At 32.5% G+C, this 16,701-nt stretch overlaps 1 protein-coding gene across 9 annotated transcripts in view; it reads left to right on the top strand.

Annotated features, from left to right (window-relative positions):
- Positions 1-16,701, top strand: part of LOC118190608 (dihydropyrimidinase-like) — a 216,883-nt gene that overhangs the window by 126,153 nt on the left and 74,029 nt on the right. For all 9 annotated transcript variants that reach the window (XM_085807366.1, XM_085807364.1, XM_085807367.1 and 6 more), the window contains one exon: positions 14,849-14,959. In XM_085807366.1, the coding sequence (XP_085663492.1) occupies positions 14,849-14,959 (111 nt within the window). The remainder of the gene's footprint in view (positions 1-14,848; positions 14,960-16,701) is intronic.

Here is a 16,701-nt window from a genome sequence, read left to right as displayed (position 1 = left end):
GGGAGCATAATGCACTAGAAGGAAAACACAAGCCTGACGGAATGAAGAACAAATTGTTACACAAAATGGGTAAAATGTCACATCTAATATTTTTGGTGGCAGTTTTCGTATGTAAGAATAAAAGGAAAAACAGTTTTTCCTAACATCAGCATTTTAATCATTTACACATTGAGAAACTATTAATAAAAAAGAAATTGGTACTAAGAAATATCTGATTATCTACCCAACCATAAAAAGAATTCACCCTGTTTCACAGGGAAAAGGTGTATACACTTGGCTGCTGGTTACAGCCGAAAACATCGTGGACGAAAACGTTGCAGAGAAAACAACGCAAGGAGAAAACGTTGTGCTACAAAACATCATAGGAGAAAACATCGTGGTACAAAACATCGTCGTCGAAAATAAAGCATTTCAAAAACTTCGCAGTTTGAAAACATCGTCGTCGAAAATTTCGTGGTAAAAAATAAAGTATCTACAAATCATCGCGTCACGATAACATCGCAGACATGCTTTTTTTCAGGCTTTAATAACTGTAAGTAGATATTCCCATAATAATTTGTGAGTGCAAGATGTAAAGAAGGATAATTTTTACTTTCACATTTTTTTATTAACTAAATTTTTGCGGAAAATGTAAGAAGGAAACTTAAGCATAGAAAATTAAATGCAACTTATAGATTATACTTTTTATGAAAAATTACAAGTAAAAACTTTATAAAAAATTATTTATTAATGGTCTTTGTTAGTTAACTATGCCGGTTTAAAATTCTATTAAGTGCTATAAGTTGCATTAATTTTCTATGCTTAAGTTTCCTTCTTATTTTCTCAGCAAAAATTTAGTAGTTAATATAAAATACGAAAAACAAATTATCCTTCTTTCTATCTTGCGCTCACAAATTATTATGGGAATATCTATTTACAGTTATTAAAGTCTGAAAAAAGCATGTCTGCGATGTTATCGTCACGCGATGATTTGTAGATACTTTATTTTTTACCACGATATTTTCGACGACGATGTTTTCAAACTGCAAAGTTTTTGAACCGCTTTATTTTCGACGACGATGTTTTGTACCACGATGTTATAGAACTGCAATGTTTTCTCCCACGATGTTTTGTAGCAGGACGTTTTCTCCTTGCGTTGTTTTCTCTGCGACGTTTTCGTCCGCGATGTTATTGGCGGACACCCACCTGGCTACCTGGGCCGAACTCCCTACCGATATCAAACAAAATTAAAAAATTACTAATTATGTGAGCATTAACACAAAGAAAATTTCTAAAAAAAAAAAAAAAAAAAAAAAAAATTGAGCTATATGAACAGATATAAGTAACAAGTTACATAATAAATTTTGTCACAAATAACAACTAACTAAGTCTTTAAATTATAATAAAAAGGTAATAAAGTTAAGCAAGATATTAACATTAATTTGTTAATATGAGATAAAAATTTAAAAGGTGTAATGAAAGAGAGTCAGCTAATGGGGAAAGCATCTGGTTGCAAGCTTTTCGAGCCATTGACAAATATCCTGAAAGGGTATACAGCAATCGGAAGAATAAACAAGAAGTAGGTGTAACTCCTTCAGTGAAAAATTTAAAAGGGGAAAAAAATAAAAAGGCAGGTAAAAATAATGGATAAGTTTGAGCAATTTGAAATATTAAATTGATACTGGTCCTGTCAAGCAAGATACAAAATATGTGCATATATCAGAGGAGGTACATACATAATGCAATAAGCATAGTTACAATATATAACACAAGTGCTGAATAATAATGCAGGTAACAGTAAGAAAACATAAATTAATATTTACATAAGTATGGCCATAGGGTGTTTGCAGTTAGCAGGATCATTGATGTCGTAATTACATATTTTAATGGCAGGGTTTTGAATAGTTTTTGGCTTTCAAAAAAAATTCTTTGCTAATTTACAATATATTGTTGCGTGCGTACGGGTTCGTTATGAAATGAATGCACAAGTCCAATGAAAAATGAACAAAAATTTATTATTATCACAACAAAAAAATGCTTAAATTTTCTCAAATTATCATGCAGTATTACAATATCTCACAGTAGTTATCTTTTAACTACTCAAATGTCTAATAGAACGTAATTCAAAAGAGCTAAAGAACGCTAATCCGCGAATTCGCTACAATCAACAAGAGCAGTTTTTCTAAACAACAACAAACTAAGCAACTACTACAAACTGAGATGTTTTCCTCCTTTTATAAGATTTTAAAATCACGCGCTAGAATTTTCCAGTACTTTCTCGAAATCAAAAAGAGATATTATTTATTTAATGCACGCGCTCTTGTATTTTCAATTTTCTGGCTTAGCTTTCTTTTAATATTCGTCACGCGCTGCACTGCGCGAGAAATAAAACCATTTAATTTATAATTGAACTAACATTAGCTTTTTAAATACCAAATTCGTAACACTATATTAGTCAAAAGTCGTTAATTCGGACACCCATAATCCGGACCTCAAAGCTGCAAACTTTCTGCACATGCGTCGCATTCACGCATGCGCACAGGCGTTTACGAGTGCGCTTAAGACCTTTACGGCTGCGAATATGTTTTTGCGCATGTGCATTTAATGTGTAACGGACGGTATAATCTAAGCAAAAATTATTTAATTCAGTTAATGTTGCAGATTGCGTTGTTCCTTAATCTTCGAATTGGATCCGGCTTATTATTTTTTGTGGACTGTTAGAGCAATTTCATGAAAGTAAGCTTGAACTTTCGATTATGTCAAGTAGAATTTCCAATATATATTTACTAATATGTAATTTGTATCTACAAAGCGAAAGTATGTTTTGAAATCCGAAATCTGTTTATCAATTTCACGCCGCGGATTGGAAGTGTATCTGTCAGCACTATCCTTATCTTCAGGGCAGATGTTTTTATTTTATTTGGCTTATAATTCCTTACTAAGTGTAGTATTTCATCTCGATGTACTCCGTCTTTGATATGATTTAAATCAAGTTCCTCGTCATTATAATTCGCTTCCGATAGTGAAGAAAGTGACCCACAGGTTATTGAAAACGAAAACATTTCGATTGACAAATTAGTCGGTATTCTCAACTCAGCAATTATAGGACTTGAACAGCGGAACTTTGTAACTAAACAAGAAATTATGTCTGTTTAATAGAATTAAAGAGAAATTATTATCACATGAAACGAAGCAACTTACATTGAAAGAAATGTTTAATAAAGTAAACAAATAAATATTAAGCTTTTTCTTTTTGTAAATTTTGATACCCTTTAGATCATAATTGTTCTTTATTTCATAAATTACGGTTTCATATTTTTAATCTTGTAATTTCTGCATGCCATCTCACCAGATTTAAACTGATGATCTATAATCCAGAAAAATCGATAATACGGAATCGCCGAAGTCCCGACGAGTCCGGATTAACGACTTTTGACTGTATTAAGCTGGTCCATTTTGAGCTCAAAATTAATACGGTTATTACGAATGTACCAGGGTGAGTTTGAAATTTGACGTAATATACAATTTGGGGCTGTTTGGAGCCTTTTTCTATCCACTTTGCAAAAGAATTCACCGGCCACTGTGCTATATTGCCAAAATAGGAAACCCATAATATCCACAAAATGTATTTGGCAACGCATTCAACTAGAACTTTTAAATTTGCATTCTTTCCTGCACTTTAAATCATGTAATTCTGTGGTATGAACACTTGCCATGTCTTTTTCAGTTAAAATTTATTTTATCTTTATTAATATACTATAATTCATAAATTTAATTGCTATATTTTAAATAAAACAATTTATATAGCTGATATAAATAGATTGATTTATGATCTTAAATAAAAAAAAAATTGTACAAAGTGGTGTATAGTTTTCATTTTTGTATATAGAGGAATATATGTGGAAAATATTGTAATATGCAGAAAATTCTCTCATGGATACCACACAGGCAATCTTTGTAAATAGCTAGTATTTATGAGAACCTTTTTTTTTTTAAATGCGGACTACCAGCTCAACCATATGCTTGTTTTTGGGGTGCATGTTTGGCGGATACTTTGGCTCAGGGTGTTTTACTTATTTATATATTTTCTTGGAACTTTTTCATAGTCACTTACAGATCTGTTTCTAGGATATACATTCAGAAAAAATACTTTTTTGATGGATCAGGTACTCTTGTGTCGCACTACCTTCATTAATTCTCTGGAAAGTTTGTTTTCATGTTGGAAGTTTAACTATACATACAAGTTTACTAATAGATCCAAATAGATGGAACAGAGCTTAGCTCAATTTTTAGCAGTGGAATTTTATCTAGGTAATAAATTCGCCAACTCTGAGCATGCAGGAATCTTTTTCTGTAATTCATAGATGAACAGTTGATTTTGCATGTCCCTGAGAAAGAACTTTCAATTGTTTCCAATAGTATCTGCTGAATTTCCGATGCAAAATTACTTGTCCCTCTAAAGGTCGTTTTATTATTTCATAAGATACGTTAATACATTTTTCGTACAGTGATTTCACAGGCACGCGATATATAAAATTCCCTATACTCAAAATCCCTTTTCCCTTCCTCATATCCCAGTTAAGGAAAAACCGGTTATGAGCAAAATTGAGGTTTGGAGTCTAGATGCTTGTGCATAGAGCCAGTTTTCGCAGCACCAATCAGATTGCTGCAACTTTCCTTCGCATGGATGCCACAAGTAATGGGTAGATGACTGGAGACAGGTTGTACCAAATTCTAAGCAATAGTCATGCAAAGTCAAGATATTCCGACATGGTGGTGTTTGAGCTGCCACTCCATGACATCCTAAATGTGCTCTATTGGGTTAAGATCCAACAAGTTAGGTGGCCAGGACATTGAGATTCATCCATATGCTCTTCAAACCACTCCAAAACAGTTTGAGCCTTGTGACATGGGCAAGATTGCCACGCTACCTGGGAAACCGGGAAAAAGAAGAAAGCAGGGAATTTAAAAATAGACCAAAAAAACCAGGAAATTTAAATATTTTAGTCAAAATCTAGAAACGTCTGGGAATTCCATATTACAAGCCCGTAAAAAAGTGATTTTCATGCCAGTGTCGGAAGGAAATACTTCCTTGGCGAATCATGTATCGCATAAGCACCGTTCGGACAAGTGGCTTAGAACCAATTTTTTAGCGCCAATCAGATTGTCTTTTAGAAAGGCAAAGGAAGTTTCCAGTAACCTCGAGAATCCAGTAATCCGCATGCACTTGTGGAGTGCATGTTAAACGAAAGTTAAATTATCCCCCCCCATTCTCATATAAAATTAAATCTTTTCTTTCTTATATGCTTTGTCATTTTGCAGTAAAATAAAGAAAATGACAGCCAGTCATCTAGGCTAACCATTTAATATATCTATATTCAAAATACCATCAATTTTTTTAATTCAGTTTTTAATCCTTATGTAATTAACTTTGTTTTAATGTTATTCATGAAATTTAATGTGTCTTCCTGCTTCTAAATTTATTTACTATTATTTAATAATACTGTCAAATTTCAGGCAATTTTCTCTGGCATATTTGTGGTCTATTTGTGAAACTAATTCTAGCAGTAATATGACATACTATCACGAAATTTAGTGCACATATTTTTTACTTACGTATGCTGCTAAATAAATGTAAAATACTATTAAGTAGATTTCTTTTTTTCCTTTAGCTGCAAAATGTCTACAGAAAAGACATTTTTAAATGCTGATTGGGCAGATTCTAATCTCAATCCTCAGCGGAGGGAAAACTCCTAATATATAGTACAAAGTCTGAGATCCGGACGTCCAATGTTCGGAATGATCTAAAATCCGGACTTCAAACGCCACTACCAATTTTTTTAAATTTTATTATTTTTTTGTGTGTGCTGTATGCATGCACATTTGATCCCCCTGCACATAATAAAAAGTTGAGTGTCCCGATTCTTAATTTTACTCGGCACTAAATAAATTCCTCCATTATGTAAAAAAACAACGATTTTGGCATAAATTTGTATGATCTGCAGGTCATGCATCTCAAACCGAGACATTCTACAGATACATCATTGATTTTGCACCTACTAATAATTTATACCCCTGACTCCAAGCTCTCCAATCATTATTTATTATATTTTTGCTTTCATCACCGCATGTTTATCAACACATGACAACTTGAGGAATGGCTCATGGAGTGATACCTAAACAATTTTTTTTTTTTATATATTAGTAATTTAGAAACAGCGTGGTAACCTTTTATGTTGACATTACGCTTGGCAATGATTTATTTATTCTTTCCTGCACTTTAAATCATGTAATTCTGTGGTATGAACACTTGCCATGTCTTTTTCAGTTAAAATTTATTTTATCTTTATTAATATACTATAATTCATAAATTTAATTGCTATATTTTAAATAAAACAATTTATATAGCTGATATAAATAGATTGATTTATGATCTTAAATAAAAAAAAAATTGTACAAAGTGGTGTATAGTTTTCATTTTTGTATATAGAGGAATATATGTGGAAAATATTGTAATATGCAGAAAATTCTCTCATGGATACCACACAGGCAATCTTTGTAAATAGCTAGTATTTATGAGAACCTTTTTTTTTTTAAATGCGGACTACCAGCTCAACCATATGCTTGTTTTTGGGGTGCATGTTTGGCGGATACTTTGGCTCAGGGTGTTTTACTTATTTATATATTTTCTTGGAACTTTTTCATAGTCACTTACAGATCTGTTTCTAGGATATACATTCAGAAAAAATACTTTTTTGATGGATCAGGTACTCTTGTGTCGCACTACCTTCATTAATTCTCTGGAAAGTTTGTTTTCATGTTGGAAGTTTAACTATACATACAAGTTTACTAATAGATCCAAATAGATGGAACAGAGCTTAGCTCAATTTTTAGCAGTGGAATTTTATCTAGGTAATAAATTCGCCAACTCTGAGCATGCAGGAATCTTTTTCTGTAATTCATAGATGAACAGTTGATTTTGCATGTCCCTGAGAAAGAACTTTCAATTGTTTCCAATAGTATCTGCTGAATTTCCGATGCAAAATTACTTGTCCCTCTAAAGGTCGTTTTATTATTTCATAAGATACGTTAATACATTTTTCGTACAGTGATTTCACAGGCACGCGATATATAAAATTCCCTATACTCAAAATCCCTTTTCCCTTCCTCATATCCCAGTTAAGGAAAAACCGGTTATGAGCAAAATTGAGGTTTGGAGTCTAGATGCTTGTGCATAGAGCCAGTTTTCGCAGCACCAATCAGATTGCTGCAACTTTCCTTCGCATGGATGCCACAAGTAATGGGTAGATGACTGGAGACAGGTTGTACCAAATTCTAAGCAATAGTCATGCAAAGTCAAGATATTCCGACATGGTGGTGTTTGAGCTGCCACTCCATGACATCCTAAATGTGCTCTATTGGGTTAAGATCCAACAAGTTAGGTGGCCAGGACATTGAGATTCATCCATATGTTCTTCAAACCACTCCAAAACAGTTTGAGCCTTGTGACATGGGCAAGATTGCCACGCTACCTGGGAAACCGGGAAAAAGAAGAAAGCAGGGAATTTAAAAATAGACCAAAAAAACCAGGAAATTTAAATATTTTAGTCAAAATCTAGAAACGTCTGGGAATTCCATATTACAAGCCCGTAAAAAAGTGATTTTCATGCCAGTGTCGGAAGGAAATACTTCCTTGGCGAATCATGTATCGCATAAGCACCGTTCGGACAAGTGGCTTAGAACCAATTTTTTAGTGCCAATCAGATTGTCTTTTAGAAAGGCAAAGGAAGTTTCCAGTAACCTCGAGAATCCAGTAATCCGCATGCACTTGTGGAGTGCATGTTAAACGAAAGTTAAATTATCCCCCCCCATTCTCATATAAAATTAAATCTTTTCTTTCTTATATGCTTTGTCATTTTGCAGTAAAATAAAGAAAATGACAGCCAGTCATCTAGGCTAACCATTTAATATATCTATATTCAAAATACCATCAATTTTTTTAATTCAGTTTTTAATCCTTATGTAATTAACTTTGTTTTAATGTTATTCATGAAATTTAATGTGTCTTCCTGCTTCTAAATTTATTTACTATTATTTAATAATACTGTCAAATTTCAGGCAATTTTCTCTGGCATATTTGTGGTCTATTTGTGAAACTAATTCTAGCAGTAATATGACATACTATCACGAAATTTAGTGCACATATTTTTTACTTACGTATGCTGCTAAATAAATGTAAAATACTATTAAGTAGATTTCTTTTTTTCCTTTAGCTGCAAAATGTCTACAGAAAAGACATTTTTAAATGCTGATTGGGCAGATTCTAATCTCAATCCTCAGCGGAGGGAAAACTCCTAATATATAGTACAAAGTCTGAGATCCGGACGTCCAATGTTCGGAATGATCTAAAATCCGGACTTCAAACGCCACTACCAATTTTTTTAAATTTTATTATTTTTTTGTGTGTGCTGTATGCATGCACATTTGATCCCCCTGCACATAATAAAAAGTTGAGTGTCCCGATTCTTAATTTTACTCGGCACTAAATAAATTCCTCCATTATGTAAAAAAACAACGATTTTGGCATAAATTTGTATGATCTGCAGGTCATGCATCTCAAACCGAGACATTCTACAGATACATCATTGATTTTGCACCTACTAATAATTTATACCCCTGACTCCAAGCTCTCCAATCATTATTTATTATATTTTTGCTTTCATCACCGCATGTTTATCAACACATGACAACTTGAGGAATGGCTCATGGAGTGATACCTAAACAATTTTTTTTTTTTTATATATTAGTAATTTAGAAACAGCGTGGTAACCTTTTATGTTGACATTACGCTTGGCAATGATTTATTTATTCTTTCCTGCACTTTAAATCATGTAATTCTGTGGTATGAACACTTGCCATGTCTTTTTCAGTTAAAATTTATTTTATCTTTATTAATATACTATAATTCATAAATTTAATTGCTATATTTTAAATAAAACAATTTATATAGCTGATATAAATAGATTGATTTATGATCTTAAATAAAAAAAAATGTACAAAGTGGTGTATAGTTTTCATTTTTGTATATAGAGGAATATATGTGGAAAATATTGTAATATGCAGAAAATTCTCTCATGGATACCACACAGGCAATCTTTGTAAATAGCTAGTATTTATGAGAACCTTTTTTTTTTAAATGCGGACTACCAGCTCAACCATATGCTTGTTTTTGGGGTGCATGTTTGGCGGATACTTTGGCTCAGGGTGTTTTACTTATTTATATATTTTCTTGGAACTTTTTCATAGTCACTTACAGATCTGTTTCTAGGATATACATTCAGAAAAAATACTTTTTTGATGGATCAGGTACTCTTGTGTCGCACTACCTTCATTAATTCTCTGGAAAGTTTGTTTTCATGTTGGAAGTTTAACTATACATACAAGTTTACTAATAGATCCAAATAGATGGAACAGAGCTTAGCTCAATTTTTAGCAGTGGAATTTTATCTAGGTAATAAATTCGCCAACTCTGAGCATGCAGGAATCTTTTTCTGTAATTCATAGATGAACAGTTGATTTTGCATGTCCCTGAGAAAGAACTTTCAATTGTTTCCAATAGTATCTGCTGAATTTCCGATGCAAAATTACTTGTCCCTCTAAAGGTCGTTTTATTATTTCATAAGATACGTTAATACATTTTTCGTACAGTGATTTCACAGGCACGCGATATAAACAACGCTATATAAAATTCCCTATACTCAAAATCCCTTTTCCCTTCCTCATATCCCGGTTAAGGAAAAACCGGTTATGAGCAAAATTGAGGTTTGGAGTCTAGATGCTTGTGCATAGAGCCAGTTTTCGCAGCACCAATCAGATTGCTGCAACTTTCCTTCGCATGGATGCCACAAGTAATGGGTAGATGACTGGAGACAGGTTGTACCAAATTCTAAGCAATAGTCATGCAAAGTCAAGATATTCCGACATGGTGGTGTTTGAGCTGCCACTCCATGACATCCTAAATGTGCTCTATTGGGTTAAGATCCAACAAGTTAGGTGGCCAGGACATTGAGATTCATCCATATGCTCTTCAAACCACTCCAAAACAGTTTGAGCCTTGTGACATGGGCAAGATTGCCACGCTACCTGGGAAACCGGGAAAAAGAAGAAAGCAGGGAATTTAAAAATAGACCAAAAAAACCAGGAAATTTAAATATTTTAGTCAAAATCTAGAAACGTCTGGGAATTCCATATTACAAGCCCGTAAAAAAGTGATTTTCATGCCAGTGTCGGAAGGAAATACTTCCTTGGCGAATCATGTATCGCATAAGCACCGTTCGGACAAGTGGCTTAGAACCAATTTTTTAGCGCCAATCAGATTGTCTTTTAGAAAGGCAAAGGAAGTTTCCAGTAACCTCGAGAATCCAGTAATCCACATGCACTTGTGGAGTGGATGTTAAACGAAAGTTAAATTTCCCCCCCCCCATTCTCATATAAAATTAAATCTTTTCTTTCTTATATGCTTTGTCATTTTGCAGTAAAATAAAGAAAATAACAGCCAGTCATCTAGGCTAACCATTTAATATATCTATATTCAAAATACCATCAATTTTTTTAATTCAGTTTTTAATCCTTATGTAATTAACTTTGTTTTAATGTTATTCATGAAATTTAATGTGTCTTCCTGCTTCTAAATTTATTTACTATTATTTAATAATACTGTCAAATTTCAGGCAATTTTCTCTGGCATATTTGTGGTCTATTTGTGTAAAAATATAATTAAATAGATTTATTTCTTCTTAGCTGGAAAATGCCTGCAGAAAAGGCATTTTTAAATCTTGGTTGGGCAGATTCTAATCGCTATCCTCAGAGGAGAAAACTATTATAGTTATAAAAGTAATGCTTTGGGGATTTTATAATTTATCAATCTCAAGTCATGTGTAATTGGCAAATTTTTGTGTTTTCAAGTCGTACCATAATTATTTTACGCTCAGCACAGCCAGTGTGCACTAAGCGTATAGCCTGGAATTTTCTTAAAACACACCTGGAAAACCTAGAAATATCGGGGGAATTTCATTCTCTTGTTTGAATGGCAACCCCGCATGCGGCATTGTCCTGCTGGCATATTTCATTTCCTGTTGGGAAGACATGCCATGAAAGTGTGCAACTGATCTGCAGTTATGCTCAGATAGTCTGCAACTTTCATGGTCTGTTTTACTACAACATTTTATTCCTTATTTTCATTATTTTGTTTCATTTTTACACGTTGCATGCCAGCTCATAATGTGGCATTTAGGAAATAATTTTATCCCTAGTGCCTATCACGCACTAGAGTGTAGTCAAAATATTCTCTATCAAATAAGGCCTAAATATTACTTAGTAATCAGTATGATTCCCATAATTATGTTTTATTACCACTTTTCAAGCATATTTGTTATAAAAAGTAAGTGGCCTTCTGGAGAAACCTCCATTTCCACCCAGGAACATTAACTATCAGTACATTGCCACGTGACTGGCAGTCAATGTGTTAAATATATTTTTGTTTATTACCCAAAAGAAATTGTGCTGAGATGGCACATATCACATGTCCAGAGTGGCTGAAAACAAAAGGACCATGACAAACTTGAGATTGATAAATTATTAATTGTACTAAAAAATGCATGCAATCTGAAGCTTTCATTCATTGTTGGCAAATGCATCTAAGGCATGTCAGTGAGAATTTGCACTTTTAGATGCTGAGATTACAAAAATGTTAAATATTACTATTGCATTTTTATGACATTTCGATAAATGTGGTAATTTCTATGAAGTCATTAATTTTTCTTCCAGTGAAGGGACTTGTCAGTAAGCATTTATATGGTTCTAGTCTTTTGATTATGACTTACAGTTGAAGCAAAATTCTTATAATCTCTCTAACAGGCTCCTCCTTCTTCGTGATACTGCTTGGTGGGTGATCGTGATATGCTAGAAATTTTTTTCTTTTGCCATGTAAAAATATCTGCTGGTATGAGATCTGAAGAACAAAGAGGCCATACATTTTAGATTCATGTTCAAGTCATACATGTATGTTTTCCAAAAACCTCATCCAGAAATTTGTAGTGTCATTATTTTAATTTCTGAGTGGATATCCTGTTTCACAAGTAGGCTGAAGAAATGAAATGTTAAAGAATAAAGTTGGCTGTTCATGGTATGAAAGGCTCTCATATGCTGTGTGGTCATATGAGAGTATTTGATGCATATTATTAGGAGACTGATAATCATAACTGTTTGTGAATGGAAGCACAGAGTTGCCAACTCTCCCGATTTGGGCGGGAGACTCCCGATTTTCGACCGCTCTCCTGCCAACCCGATTTACAATATATCTCTTTCGACTTTTTCTTATTCTTAAAATTTCTCATGATTTTTATGGAACTTAGCTTAAGGGGAGTCATCACCTTTATACATTAAATTTTTTTTTTTAAGAAGCTGTAGACATTTCTGAGTCTGTTAAAACAAACGGCGTTAAGATATTCGAATTAGAACCTTGAAAATTATGAAATAAAGAAAACGATTCTGAGGTAAATATTGCCAGATCGGACAATTAAATCATCACCTAACATTTGTTTATATTTGTACATGCAGTTGTTGATGAATATTCGCTTGTAGATTGCTTTAATTTTTATTGTTAACATCATATATATTGGTAATAGATTAAGAAAGCGAAAACAAGAAATGAAGAGACTCTCAGTGGAAAAGGTCGCCTTGCGGATAACAATATAACCCAATTGGCAATTTATTATGGAAATGCTATTGGAAAACATTGCAGTTCTGTAAAAGATATGCAAAAGGCAGTGTGGGCAATATTTTACCACAAACGTTCAACTGACGTGGAACCTACTCATAATTTTTGCCCAACAGGGGAGGATACATGGTGTACATATCAAAGAGTGAGTGTGAGTGAAAATCTGAAATCGTACAAAGATAAAAATTCAATTCCACCACCTGTAATGGATGCTACCAAAGATATATTTAATGATCTTAGCTTGTGATTATTACTAAAAACGTGTTTAGGAGGACATGCACAGAATCCAAATGAATCGTTGAATGCTTTGATTTGGAATTTGTGTCCTAAAAATTCCTGGTGTGGTTATAATGTTAAGACAGCAGTGAATGAGGCAGTTATTATGTACAACGATGGTCAATCTGGGCGATTACATACTATGAATGAACTTGGATACCAAATTGGTGATAATGCAGTCAAGTTTGCAGCAGACACTGATCAACATCATATTCAGTCAACCAAAATAAAGGCAGAGACGTTTACAATAGATGCTCACAGAGCAAGAAAAAGAGCCAAACTTGTTGCAGTAACAGCTATTGAAGAACAGGAGGGTATGGTGTTTGCAGCTGGGCAGTTTTAAACTGTTTTTGTATTATTTGAGAAAATATAAATTAAAATTTTGAAACTTTAAAACCGTTTTCTCAAAATGGTGATTTTCATACTTGCGCGCACTCTTTAAAAAAATCTATCATAGCTATTTTTATAACATTTTATTAAAGTTTGTAAAGCCAGTCTGTGTTTTGTCTTGTAGTTCTATATATGATGTGATTTATTGTGAAATAGAAAATTAGAAGAAAGATGAAGATTTGGTAATAGGAGCTGCAGCTACAAAAGTAGTGGAAGAACTTTCAGAAGACAAAAATAAGTTTTATCTTCATGTTAAAAGTTACTTCTGTCGAGTATGCGATTACATACTACATAAATTTCCAGTCAACGAAGTGATTTTGCATGCTAAAGTTGCTGATGTTTCTGCTCTAGCAAATGCATCTTTTTCTGATATAAGGTACTTTTTGAACAGATTTTTTGTGTTACTTCATTTAGTCATGAAAGATGATGATATTGATGTTGCTGCTAATAATATTGCAGTCGCAATTTTGCAGTTTACAATTAGAAAACTTGAAGTTATAAAATCAGCTAATTAGCTGTCTAAAATTATGTTGACCATCTTGACAGTTCCCCATAATAATGCAGAGTTTGAGAGGATTGTTGTTGCGAAAACGAGGACTAAATTTATATCTAATATTAGTGATAACACATTAGAAAAACTTTTATTAGCGAAAGCAGGCCTACGTGGCAATTGCTATGAATAAAATTATGAAGTTTCTTTCTTAACGAAAGCAAAATGTGGCGCTGTTCATATCATTTGTACAAAAACAGATTAAAGTGTCTGTTTTTTTTTTTTTTTTTTTTTTTTTCCCTTTAACGATGCAAGTAATAAAAATGTTTTTATGTGTAAGGTATGGTATTTTTGTGTTGCTTGTATTTAAGAATTAGTATCTATTTAAAGTTAATTCATTTTTAAAAAATATATTTTTATCATTTAGAAAGTCTTTTTAATATTGTAAAAAGTCTCCTGATTTCTTAAAAAAAATCTCCTGATTTCTTAAAAAAAAAAATCTCCTGATTTTTGAGTGTCATAGGTTGGCAAGTATGGAAGCAGTAAACCATCAACAATTGTTTGGAATCTAAATGTTATTTCCAAGCAGCCAGTAGAGCACCCTTTCAAATTCATTTCATGGTAGTAATAACAGTGTTTTTAAAATTTTATCTGCTACTGATAATATTTTGCTGATTTTACTATATTTGCGTAAGTACATTTTTGTCTAAATTTTATGGTTTGTAAACATTAGCTAATTTATTTATAATGCACACTCAATCAAGTGCTCTTTTACTTCATTTCAGTAACTTCTTTAAGCTTTCATATTAGAATTTATTTTGTCGTGAAATTTAATTTGAAATTTATTTCACTTGTATCTATATGTATGCATTATAACCAGTTTCAGATGGTATATAGTTCTTTAAAATACACTTCTCTTTTTCTTTCTTTTTTAGGAGGGATTGACCCCCATACACATTTTCAATTCCCATTTATGGGTGTGACTTCAGTTGATGACTTTTACAGTGGAAGCAGAGCTGCACTTGCTGGAGGAACCACCATGATCAGTTAGTAAATGCTTAATTTATTACACATCAGTGCTTAACTTTATAATACATGATTTATCATTAAATTACCATCTTACTAATGGATGATGCTATGTAGTATTATGAGTGTTAAAAATCTTTTTTTATAAGTTTTGGTATATATCAACATTTCCTATATGTTTTCTTGCTTAAGTCAAAAAATGCAGTAAAAATAATCTAAATTTAAATAACTATGCATGTACTTTTTTAATTTGGGAAAGAAGGGGAAATGATTGTCTAGCAGTGGTGAAAGGAGTACATGGGATAAAAAAGGTTAAGGACCGTTCCGTTATCAATATACACTGTGAATAAGGTGTTAAAATTGAAATAAAACATTTTCTGTGTTATAAAATTTCATTAATGCTTAATTTGTAAATAAATTAGTAATCCATTGGTAGAAATTTATTCTAGACTTAAATTTTTGTTTCTTTTACACTTAGAATAGCCATGAATAAATATAGGATATTTATTTTACATAAAACATAAGAAATATTTTTCTAATGCTAAATCACATTCTAGTACATCACACTATAAACTATTCTATAAAGGGTAAATATGAGGTGTATATAGAAGCAATCATAATTTACTGCAGACTATGAAACATGAACAGTTTTAAACCTGTATATGAAATATTTTGTCAAATGAAATTAAGTGGGTGTGCTTTTGAAAATAATACTGTACTGTTCTTTAAAAAGTTTATCAAATGCATTTTCAGAAAGAAAATTTCTCAATTTCAGCTATGCAATTTTAATAATCTGACTGACTACTCAGTAGGTGCCACTTAATGTGATCACATTTATCCATGGCTATTTTATGAACATTAAGTGGTGTAAAAAGAATAGCTTTCAAAATAGTATTGGAATTTTTCTAATATAAATATAACTTGAAACATAAATAGGTACTTTCACAGCATTTAGGCTAGGAAAATGCAGAAATTTATTCATGGACTATTTATGATGTTTCTGTAAATTATTTGACCAATGCTGTGCCCCTAATCTTATACTTGGAGGGCATCCCTCACTGGAAGAGAACTTGCCAATGTAAAATTTAAAAGACAACATTAGTTTGTCATCAGTGTTTTCAGAGAATTCTTATCGGAGGGCGGGGAGGATTCTGCATAAATATTTTTTACTTCTGAAGAGGAGGAACCTGAATCTGATCTTCTCAAAATTGATAGTTATTGAAAATCTGTGTCAAACTAAAATTTGAGGGGCTTAATTTGAAATGATTGGCTAAAATCAGAACAAAGCTGTTTGGCAACTTAATCCCTGACTTGATGATATCTGTTACCAGGTAGTTTTTTAAAATCAATTTTGAACTCATCTGATGACTTTAACAGGGGTGATTGTGGTTTGGATATAACAAGAATTCCAGATTTTTTACTTTCTCAAATTCGGTATTTCCAGATTTGCAAAATGTAGTCTCTAATCCGTAAATCTGAGAAATCAATTCTTTTCAAATTTTGCTTTAGGACAAATATAGCACTTGATGATTACATAATTTAAAGCTTTTAGAGTATCAAATTAAGCGACTGGTCAAACTTCTCGTCTGAGCAAACTAAATTTATCTTGTACAAAAAGCTAATTTTGCTGTTTGTCTTATGCAGAAACAGAAAAGATCGATAGCTTTAGACTAAAGTATAATCCAGTATCAACAAGACATTAAATTTGTTTTAACTTGCTTGTGGAAACCGTTGTTGGACATTCATCTGAGTGCTGCACAGA

Source organism: Stegodyphus dumicola, chromosome X1 (assembly GCF_044657685.1).
Source record: "Stegodyphus dumicola isolate Sdum_Otavi_A_Nest chromosome X1, ASM4465768v1".
Classification (NCBI taxonomy): domain Eukaryota; kingdom Metazoa; phylum Arthropoda; class Arachnida; order Araneae; family Eresidae; genus Stegodyphus; species Stegodyphus dumicola.
Note: the sequence above shows the minus strand (reverse complement) of the source record. Positions and strands in the feature narration are given on the sequence as shown.